This window comes from Asparagus officinalis, chromosome 8 (assembly GCF_001876935.1).
Source record: "Asparagus officinalis chromosome 8, Aspof.V1, whole genome shotgun sequence".
Classification (NCBI taxonomy): domain Eukaryota; kingdom Viridiplantae; phylum Streptophyta; class Magnoliopsida; order Asparagales; family Asparagaceae; genus Asparagus; species Asparagus officinalis.
The window spans coordinates 129,542,251-129,554,032 of record NC_033801.1 but is presented as its reverse complement, the minus strand read 5'-3'; the positions used below and the strand labels follow the sequence as shown (position 1 = coordinate 129,554,032).

The following is an 11,782-nucleotide window of genomic DNA, read 5'->3' as shown; positions in this document are numbered from 1 at the left end:
TTACCGGCCGGTCCGGTTGGCGCGGGGGTGGGGGGTCAGTCAAATAGGTATAAGAATTGGGGTTTAAGCAAAAAGGGGGTGGTTCAGGGTTTTGGCGATCTCAAAAGAGAGAAAATAACGAAAATAAAATAATATTTAAACTCAGTAATTCTTCTGTTTTTTCTGAGAATTTGCAGAAATCAAGGCGAACGCGTGCATGAAGAAAATTCCGTGTTTGGATCGCGATCGGGGGATGGATTCGGTGAATTTCGCGGGGTTTTGTTCATCGGAGTTCGCCGGAGGGTGATTTTGCCGCGGCGAGATTGAAGTTCGAAGGATTTGAATTCTAGAGTGTTCGATCAGAGGTTAGTGGATCCAGTTCTGCGTTCTTTTAGGGTTTGAGCGCCAATTTTTGATTTATTTGATCTCTGATTGTGATTATTGTTTGGATCTCGTTTGTTGATGTTGGAGAGGATAGTTCTGAGATTTTTGTAACGGATCCTGATCGCGAATTTATTAGAACCTTGTGATCTTACCGATGTCGATTTGATTTAAATTTCCAATTTATAGAATTTTCTTAATAGACGAGTTTAAAATAGGAGTTCCTTCTAAGTTTCAGGAAAGTTTAAAGACATGAGCTGATTCAGGAAATTTTTAAAGGTGAGATGTGACATCCGCTCCCTCTTTTTTTGAGTTATTAATTATCATTTTTTACTTTTTTTTTGAGAAGCGATTGTAATATTTTCATTTTATTCGCTGGTTTGATGTGCTACTCGTGCTCTTTGTGTACTCAGATTATTAATTGCCTTCCTTAACTGTTTAGTTGCGTTTTGTGAAAATTTTGATAAAACATGAGGATTGATAGAAATCTAGGTTGAAAAATCGGACTGAATCTTTAACATGAAGCGTTTGATGACAACATATATTATCAGTAATTCAGATCAATTTGCTGAAATTTGGGTCTCCCACATTTTATCCTCACTAGTGCTTGTAATTGATAAATTTATTAGTTTCTCTGTGATGTATCTGTAAATATCCGCCCTCATGTAACTGAACCTTTTACATATAATAAACTGGGCTAAGGAATCTAATCTTAACTTTTTCAGATATAACGAACATATTAATGTACTCTCTTGAATCATATGACTGTATATTTTTTTTCAATATTATCATGTTTCTTAGATCTGTTGCCTATCCGCATGTACAACCGCATATATCTCTGCATCCATATCTGATTTTAGCGAATATGGTTGTTTCCATAAATAAAAAAAGCGAATATGGTTGTGATTTTTCCTTACTGAGACATATATGTATCCATGATTAGTACGCGGATACAAATATGTAAGTACCATACCGGAGCCTTATCAAAGCCGTTCATCCGTAGCTCCAAGTGGTTTTATTATTAGGTTTTAGCCACTCAGGGGCGTTCAGTTACGAATACTGGCCGTATTGTTCTATTGTATCTGGGTTGTTTTTTTATTAAGTAGTGCTGCTGCTTTAACTTTATGGATAACTTATTTAGATTGGGGTGCTGCATCCGCTGGATGATTTTGATTTTTGTGCCTGGTTTATTTTTCTTGGATGTAAATTCTGCTAAATGTTTAACCATATGGGCAGTAATGATTTTCACTTCTGCTCCACCTTTACAGATTCTTTTCGACAAAACACATCTGCCTTCTAATTAAGAACTTTGCCAATGAAGGACTTCCTAACTATTGTTGAGAATCTTGTTGGCATGTGTTATTGAGATATGGTGTTGAAGAAGAGGTTGCTTTACGGAAATACTGGGTACCGTGTTCCTCCAATACCCAATGTTCCAAAGTCAGCTAAGGTATAGTGTATTCTGATGTGATTAGCCATTCTACATTAGCAGTAAAGTTGTTGAACTCTGCAAATTTGAATAGTTGGTTTGTAGGGTAAACGTTCTGTTAGGAAGAAAACAGCGAAAAATGGGATGTGTGCATTTGACTTGCTTGCAGAGGTAGCAGAAGAGATTTTGCTAGAAGGAGAAACCTCACCAAATAAAATTATTGGAACACCGAATGCTAACAGTGGAAAAGATACTATAAAAGAAGAACAGCTCAATGATGAGAAGCCAGTCAAAGATAGAGCTTGTGACCTGGGAAGCTGTAACGAGAATCTACTGGGTCCTGACCATGTCGCCCAAGGGCAGGTTTCACCCAAGAAATGCTCGCAGGTTGTGTTGGAGCCTTCAGGAGCTGCTCATGCTCTTTTGAAATCTGATACATTCAATAAGGAGGGTTGCTCAGACAAACAATCTACTTATACTGATAAATTGTTTGGCAGTAACGTTAAAGACGAAACTATAGTTGATCGAAATGCTTCAAACACATGCAGTTTGGTGGATAATACAGATGTGGATACTAGACTGCATGCTTTGACCAGCTCAGACAGCAGAGTCAAGGTGCCTCATTGCGGCGATCACATTCTTCGTGATAGTTTCTCTCCCCAATATCGGGATGAGAAGCTTCTTGTAGATAGAGATGATGACGAAAACCTATCTGGGCGCACAAATTCCAGTATAGTAAACAATAAGACCTTGAAGAATCAAGGAATAGAATATAGTAGGATAAGAAAGCAGTTAGCAACGAAGTTCTGGAAAATAGCTACAACCATAAGAAAGGATAGGGACCTTTCTAATGCTGGTATGTTATTATGATTTTACATAACGTCCTGTTACATGTTTCGACTAGTGCACTTTCAACAATTAGATTCTAACACTTGTCTATGGTCTAGTCATGTATGAACGGTTCCTCATTAATTGGAGGTTTGTTCTTTTTTTTAATCAGATGTTGAAATGAAGTCATCTTTCCGCAAGAGGAAGATTTGTTACACACGACAAAGAACTCAAAGGAGTTCATTTAAGAGGAGAAAGGTTTTCCAGCGCTGCTCAATTTCAACTTATCGTGCAGGAATTATTAGTGAAGGTACTTGAGTGAGTTCATTTAAAAAGGGCATCAAGTGGAAGTATTTCTGTATTTGTTTCTTTTGCAGCTTTGCTTATCTATAATTATCAAGCTTTCATGCTTTTCCAATTTCTTTAGCTTTCATGGAAGACATTGGTGTTAAGACCAACTCCCTTTCTTTTATTTTTCTTTTTTTCTTTTTTTTTTCCTTTTTCCAGAGAGCAAGATATCATCTTCCATTAATGGTCATTTAACATCATATGGATCAGAAGACTTCCATGGTATAAAATAGTTTATGTAGCATATGTCACAAACTGTTTGAAGATGTTACTTTCTGTCATTAACCTTGTCATGGGGAAGATTCTAAACATGAGCTTTTATGTGCAGTAAAACTCAGAATCAAGTCGTTTACAGTGCCAGAGCTCTTCATTGAGATACCTGAAACCTCAACTGTTGGATCATTGAAGGTACATTAATGTCCTTCCCTGTTCACTTTATTTAATAAACTTAATATCAAGAGGTTGCATTGAGATTAACAATGACTATTGATGTCTTTTTTTGGGAATGCTATTGTATTCTTTTTTAGGAAGATTCCTTATAGGGAGTGTAAATCATTGGGAAAGATCCTTAAAACTCAATAATGGGCGAGATCATTACAATTCAATTAGGGCAATCCATGGGTAGAAAATCAAGTTTTGTAGTTGTCAAAATTGGTGAAAATGTATTCAAAATTATTCCAGGCACAACATCCACAATTTTTTTTCAATTCTTTTCGACCAATGGCAATTAATTATGTGTAACATTCGCGATTTTCATGGCTATTACCTTGATTTTCCAAATTTCATAGGCTATTACCCATAATTTTTGTGACTTTTTCGTTCGTCTTGACCCAATGGCAATTAAGGTTTATTTATTCAAAATTCGTGATTTTCATGAGCTATATACCTATGATTTTTGTCAGATCTCATTCATTTCGATCTCATGCCAATTTCTTGTGCATGTTTTAACATTCACGATTTTCATGGGTTATTAACGATTTTCATGGGACTATAACCCATGATTTTTCTTCAATCAATTTTCTTTGATCCAGTGAAAAATAAGTATATGTACTTCGAATTTCATAATTTTCATAGTCTATTGCCTATTACTTTTGTCCATTTTCATTTGTTTTGACCTGATAACACTAATTGTATGAACTTCAATTGTCGTGAATTTCATGGGCTATAACCACAATTTTTATCTATTATCGTTCATTTCTATCATATGACAATTAATCAAGACTAACTTCAAATTCATGATGTTAAAGGGGTATGACCTACAATTTTGGCAATTTCTGTTTGTTTTGTCCCAATGACAGGTAATTATACATTTGTAAAAAATTATAATTTTCATGGGCTATATATAACCCACTATTTTCGCAATTTCATTTCTTTCATCCCAAAGACAATTAAATATGTGTACTTCAAAAGGCACAGCTTTCATAGGAATAGCCAATGATTTTCAAAGATTGTGATACTCATGGGCTATATAAACTGAAATTTTTGCCCTTTTTTGTTGTTTTGGACCTAATGCTAATTAATTATACATACTTTAAAATTCGCAATTTTCATGACTTATAATCTGTTGTTTTTGTAAATTTTCACCATTCAACTCAATGAAAAATAAGTATGCATGCTTCAAACTTTGTGATTTTCATGGGATATGGCTCATGATTATTTTGTCCATTTTTTCGTTTTGACGCAATAATAATTAATTATGCGGCCTTTAATATTTGCATGTTTCATGAGCTACAACCTGTAGTTTTTGTCTATTATCATTCATTCAATATAATAGGAAGTAATTATGACTATTTAAAATTTGCGATTTTGATGGGGGTATAACCCTATTTTCTCAATTTTTGTTCATTTTAGCCCAATGTCAAGTAATTATATGCGCTTCAAACTTCACGATTTTCACAACCTACAAATTTGTCAAATTTTGTTTTTCCGACCTAATCTCTCAAGTTTATGGCCTCTTCTCTGTGGTGCCAATTGTAGTTTAATCGAATTTGCTTCATTAGTAGGCTCATGATTCAACTTGATCGTTACAGATTACCAAGAACTAGCAATTAATTATGCATGCATTAACATTCGCAATTTTCAATACGCTATAACCCACAATTTTTGTCAACTTTTATTTTTTCCAACCAAATGGCAATTACTTATGCGTACATACATTCGCGATTTTCGTGGGCTATTAGCCATGATTTTCAAAGTTCACGAATTTCATGTGCTATAACTCATGGTTTTTGTGAAATTTTTTTGAGCCAATGGTAGTTAAGTTTTATTTCTTAAAAAATTATGATTTTCATTTGCTATAACTAATGATTTTTGACAATTTCCGTTCCTTAACCCAATAACAAATAAGTATATTTACCTTAAAGTTCACAATTTTCATTGCAATCCACAATGTTAGTTAATGTTCGTTTGTTTTGACCCAATAATAAACAAGTGTGCATATTTCAAAATTCACAATTTTTATTAGTTATAACTCATGATTTTTTTTATTTTCATTCATTTCGATCACTAAATATATCTTAAAATTTGCGATTTTCATGGAATACAACCTACGGTTTTAGTCTATTATTGTTAAATTCTACCTAATAGCAATTAAATTTTCTTTCATAAAAAATTTCAATTTTCATGGGCTAAAAGGCACAAATTTTATTAATTTTCATTCTTCAACCCAATGACAAATAAGTATGTGTAATTATGTACTTCAAAATTCATGATTTTCATTGACTTGTCCACAATTTTTGTTCATTTTTGTTATTTGTTACCCAATAGCAATTAATTGTGCAAACTTCAATCGTTGCAGTTTTCATGGATTATAACCCACAATCTTCATCCATTATCGTCCATTCAACCTAATGACAAATAATTATAACTATTTGAAAAATCACAATTTTGATGGCTTGTATTCCACAATTTTGGCAATTGTAATTTGTTTCCACCTAATGGCAAGTAATTATATGTATGTCAAAACTCGTGATTTTCATGAGTTAACCTGTGATTTTTGTCAAATTTTGTTCATTTCGGTTCAATTCCAATTAATTATGCACATCTCTTCACGATTTTCATCGGCTATTGCCAACAATTTTCAAAAATTGCGATTTTCATTAGCTAACCCATGATTTTTGTCAACTTTTTTCCTTGACGACCTAATTAATGACAACTAATTATACATACTTCAAAATTCACGATTTTCATGAGCTATAACTCACTTTATTTGACAATTTTTGTTTTCGACCCAATGATAAATAAGTATCCATACTTCAAACTTTGTGATTCTCATAGGATATAATATATGATCTTTTGTGCATTTTTTGTTCATCTCTACTCAATAGTAATTGTCCGACCTTCAATATTCACAATTTTCATGGGACATAACCCATAGTTTTTGTCCATTATTATTCATTCGGCCCAATGGGAATTAAATATGACTACTTCAAAATTCGTGATATTCATGGGCAAACCCATAATTTTTATAAATCTTTATTTATTTTAATCCAATGACAATTAAGTTTTATTTCTTCAAAAATCTCAATTTTCATTCGCTTTTATTTATTTTGTTTGTTCTACCTAATTACAATTAATTAGGCGTACACTCCAAAATTCGTAGTTTTCATGTTTATATGACCCACGATTTTTTTGCATTTTCATTTGTTCGATCCAATAGCAACAAGGTCTGCATATTTCAAAATTTTCATTCGTGATAACAAATAAGTATGCATCTTCAAAACTCACAATTTTCATTAGTTATAACCCATGAATTTGGTTAATTTTTTTTCTTTTCGACTCAATGGCAACTAAGCATATTTCAAAATTCGCTATTTCATGGGTTATAACTCTCAACATTTTTTCAGTCTATTGCCGACGGTTTTTTTCTATTTTTATTAGTCTCAATCCAATTAAAATGAAATTTCTTTTCGTAAATATCATGATTTTCATAGGCTATAGCGCATGATTTTTTGTCAATTTTTTTAAATAACCCAATGGCAAATAAGTATGGATACTTTAAAATTCGTGAGTCTTGTATATTATAGTTCGTGATTTTTCTCCATTTTGGTTCGCTTCGACCAAATTGCAATTAATTGTATGAATATCAAATTTTTGAATTTTGCGGGGGCTATATAGTCCATGATTTTTCTTTATTTTGGTCTAATGATTATTAATTATTGGTATGTCAAAGTTTGTGATTTTCATGGGCTATAATTCACTATTTTGTTAGTTTATGTATTTCAAACCAATGACAAATAATTATGTGTGCTTCAACATTTGCGATTTGGATGAGTTGATATCTACAGTTTTTAAAATATGCGAATTTAAAGGGCTAACCCATGACTTTTGTGAATTTTCGTCTATTTTGATTCTATGACAATTAAATGTTATTTTTTTCAAAAATCACGAAATTCATTGGCGCAACGATTTTGGACAATTTTCGTTCTTTTACCCATTGGCGAATAAATACACCCACCTTAAAATTCACGATTTTATGGGCTTTAACCCACGAATTTTGTCCATTTTTATCTGTTTAGACCTAATTGCAATTAATTTTGTGTACACTTTAAAATTCACAATTTTCATGGGTTTCCAAGATTATTGTGCGTTCTCATTTGGTTTGACTTGATGTCAACAAATTACGAATACTTAAAAATTTTCTTTCATTTTGACCTAGTAGCAAATAAGTATGCATCCTTTAAAATTCACAATTTTCAGTGATTATAAACCACTATTTTTATCCAAATTTTTTTCTTTTCGACACAGTGGGAATTAACTAAGAATATTTCAAAATTAGTAATTTCATGGACTATAACTCTTGATATTTGCTCATTTTCGTTTGTTTCAACCTATTAACAAGTAATCATGTATACCAATAATTTGCGATTTTCACCTAAGAGTTTAGTCTAGTTTCGACCCAAACACAATTAAATCTTCTTCCAATAAAAAATCGTGATTTTCATGGGATATAGCATCCGATTTTTGTCAATTTATTTTCTACTAAATGGCAAATATATATGGATACTTCAAAATTTGTGATTTGCATGTACTACAGTCCTTGTTTTTTGTTCTTTTCAATCGTATGAATTTCAATGTTCGCAATTTTCATGAGGTATAACCCTTGATTTTGATCCATTATTGTACATTCGACCCAATGACAATTAATATGATTACTTTAAAATTCATGATTTTAATGAGGTATAACCCACAATTTCGGCTTCTTTTTTTTTGGCTTCGTCCCAATGTGTAATTATACATACATAAAATTCACGATTTTCATGGGCTATAATCCACGATTTTTGTTAATATTTCCCATGATAGAGTGCTTTCCGTGCTGGTGGTTGAATGTTTGCCATATTCTTAAGACAAACACTGGGAATGACATTTACGACTCCTAACTTTGGCCTCTATTTTCTCATATATAGTTTGTATAATGTTCTTGGATTAACAGTTGGTAGACATTGGTATTAAAAGAGATCACATTTCCATTCGTTTATAGTTCTCTGTTCTTTTCATCTTAATATTCTATGAAGTTTCTATTCCCTAAATATTTTTAGCAGCCAAAACATTCAGTATTCTACAATTATATATTTTTTTTTATTTTTTTATTTAATTTTATTTTTTGCAGAGGACTGTCATGGAGGCTGTAACTGCCATATTTGGTGGTGGACTGCATGTAGGTGTCCTCCGCCAAGGTAAGAAGGTTAGAGATGACAATAAAACATTAGTCCAAGCTGGAATTTCTCATGGAGATAAATCAAGTGATCTGAACTTTATTTTGGAGCCAAGTTCTAGCCAAGCCCTACCGCTGCTCAGTTGTCCTGAAGAACCCCATCTTCTTCTTCCTAATGGCACTTCTGAGTCACTATCTAGGTAATGCTTATTTTCTTTTCTTTATTCTCTTTTGTTGCTTATCAATCTGGTAATGTCCTTGAACAGTCAGTTTGCAACTACTTTTCTGTCTAGTATTGCATGACTTCTACCGCTTTGCTTTCATTAGTGTTTTTAGGTCTGCTATTTCTTACTTGGATTTTAGGGTCTGTTTCCTCTCTTGCAAAGTTGTGTGAATCTTGAAAAAGTAACTACGGTATTTTCCATCAATGTCTTTTCGGTTGTTGGATATGTTTAATCTCTGTTTTTGTGTGTTCTTTTCTGGTGGTTGTAGATTGCGGTGGCTCTTTGGATCAAACCAAATAATGATTTTTCCTCATATTATTCTGATTGTTTTAGTTACTTCAGGTTTCAGGATCTGGGTGGTCCTACATCAGGTGGTGGAAAGTCCGATGTTGGCCCAGAATCTCAACTAACCCCCACTGGGAACAGTCTGGAGAGCAATCATAATTCATCCCCTTGCCCTGCAGATAACTTATCGCTAGATAAAACAGCTGAAGATGCCCGTCCTCTTACTGCCATTCCATCCATGAATTTTGAGGCACTGCCTATGGTTCCAGTCCATAAGACCAGAGAATCTGAACTTGTGCACCGTCGCATCAGGAGACCCTTCTCTGTCTCTGAAGTGGAAGCTCTTGTCCAGGCAGTTGAAAAGCTCGGTACTGGAAGGTCAGTGCACATTGTTTTTTACCCAATCTCTATTGTGTTCCTACTAAATAGGAAAAAATGGGAGAATCGTTGTTTCGAGTCTAACGGAGGTTAAGTTCGAGTTATCAAGAAGGTGGCTTGCCCACCTTTCCCTCATTTAAAGGCCTATTTTTTTTTCTTATTTAGCTTGCAGCTTAATTTAGGTCTGATTTTATTTGGCAGGTGGAGAGATGTCAAAATCCGAGCTTTTGACAATGCAAAACATCGAACTTATGTAGATTTGAAGGTACAGAACATGGGCATTTATTTATACATCTGTGGATTTGTTTCATATGCCTAGTGTTCATATCGCTTGAGCTTGAACCCTAAAAACATAGGGGTTTTTAGGAAATAGGTAGGAAACTAGTCGTTATTTGGTATCCCTCACACTTTGCATTTAGTTTTAAGATTGTGTGGCATTTTTGCATGTATACTATTGAAATTTTGTGTGTCCATGTTTGCCTGGTTAGCGCTGGTCCCCGTGTGGCTGTAAAGATGTAACCTCAACTCACATAGAGTGAAAAAGAAAGAAAAGTGGAAAAAAGGAAAAGTAGAGAACCGAAAAGAAGCACGTGCACGCATGCCTATTCTTTTGAGTTGTTTGAATCTCCATTGCCCTCCAATGTAATGGGTAATGCTTTTCCCTCATTATCTGGTTTGTGAGATCCATGGGAGCTGAGGTACCCCTTCTAATAGATATTTAAATAGGTACATCGTGGCTGTCGGGATGCTTCAGCCACGCATCCGGTATAATTTGCACATGACATCATAGAATCATAGACGCCGTTAAGTGTTACCCACTTGCTCTAATTGTAAGCTTGTGGGATAAATTGACAACAAACATACTCTGTTGAAGGGCATGCCTTCAAATTGATATTTGATAATTGATAGTTAAGTACTTGTATTCGGCTGTTATGCATGAAAGTTTTTGTATGTCTTAATTGTTTAGTACTTATTTGGGTGGTGTCGAGAAGATAATATGTCGTGCAGGAAATAACTGATACGTCTGAGTCAGGTCATTTCTTTACATTTATATGCCCTTAATGTTAACCTTGGCATCTCTCTGTATTATCCTCATCGTGTCGTAAACTATTTTTTTTATTGAGTAGTCGTACTTTTTCGGATTTTTTTTGGGACACAGGACAAATGGAAGACACTCGTGCATACAGCACAAATATCACCTCAGCAGAGGAGGGGTCAGCCAGTTCCTCAGGAGCTCTTGGACCGGGTCCTCTCAGCCCATTCCAATTGGTCGCAGCAGCAGGCAAAGCTCCAGAGCAAGCCGCCTGCTTGCTGATCTAATTTCACTCTTTTCTTCCAGGAGTTGGAAACCTGTGTAAAAATCAGCCACACTAAGGGATGATAATAAATGGAAACCCCAATGTCTATATTTGTAATATTCTCGCACTTGACCGGTCATATTTAAAAGCCAGGGAGGGCTCCTCATGGGTTACCGAAAATAAAGGATGCTTCTCTGGCGCTTGTACATGGTGTTATTATCCGGCGAACCGGAAATGGAAACAAATATTCGCTTTCTAGCAGGCTCATTGAATAAACCTTGTATGATTTGATCCCATGCATTCTTTTAGTGAGGCGTGTTGTGCTATATAGTTAGCTGGATAGCTCGACAGGATCAATAAACTTCCAAGCATTGCTTCTGGTTTCATGATTTTCAATTAACAGGTTTTTTCTCTTATGGGCTTCGTATTTATTTTCCTTTCAGATCATTGACATGTTCATTGTCTGTGAACTATCACTTGATTTCCAATAAAAATATTATTATATATTTAATGACTGCCCAACGACCTGCGGTATTCTGTCATATAGAATGTATATAAGCTGCATCCCCTGATTGCGCGAGGTATATTGTTATAACTATACGAAGTTTTTGCTATCTAATTATTATTATAAGAGTTTTGGGATACGAGGGAAGGCATGAAGATCCCCAGATGGAAGCCTGAGCTTTACCCCCGAACCCTACGGATTGGGATCCTCTCCTAAGGAATAGTGTTTCCTAAGATCTCCTAATGCATCTCAACCTTTGATTTTGTGTATGAGCACAAAAAACGAGGAGGTCTTATGCAATGAATGGTTGAGATGCGTTAGATCTTAGGAAACACTATTCCTTAGGAGAGGATCCCAATCCGAACCCTACCGAGTAAACACCGGATGTGTGGGTCCCACCTCTCATCCCCACACACTCCAGAATAGGCAGACGGGATCGAACTAGGGACCCTGGGGGTGGTGTTGGTAGTGTTA

At 34.7% G+C, this 11,782-nt stretch overlaps 1 protein-coding gene across 4 annotated transcripts; it reads left to right on the top strand.

Annotated features, from left to right (window-relative positions):
* On the top strand, positions 82-11,219 carry LOC109819454 (telomere repeat-binding protein 2-like). 4 transcript variants are annotated; one of them, XM_020385192.1, is made up of 11 exons: positions 82-344; positions 599-639; positions 1,629-1,810; positions 1,895-2,645; positions 2,790-2,927; positions 3,125-3,187; positions 3,294-3,373; positions 8,574-8,818; positions 9,185-9,505; positions 9,707-9,770; positions 10,665-11,219. In XM_020385192.1, the coding sequence occupies exons 3-11, from the start codon at positions 1,730-1,732 to the stop codon at positions 10,818-10,820; spliced, it is 1,899 nt and encodes a 632-aa protein (XP_020240781.1). In that variant the 5' UTR covers positions 82-344; positions 599-639; positions 1,629-1,729; the 3' UTR covers positions 10,821-11,219. The 4 variants fall into 4 exon arrangements, with proteins under 4 accessions (XP_020240781.1, XP_020240783.1, XP_020240780.1 ...); XM_020385194.1 differs by having other exon boundaries at positions 1,884-2,645; XM_020385191.1 differs by lacking the exon at positions 599-639.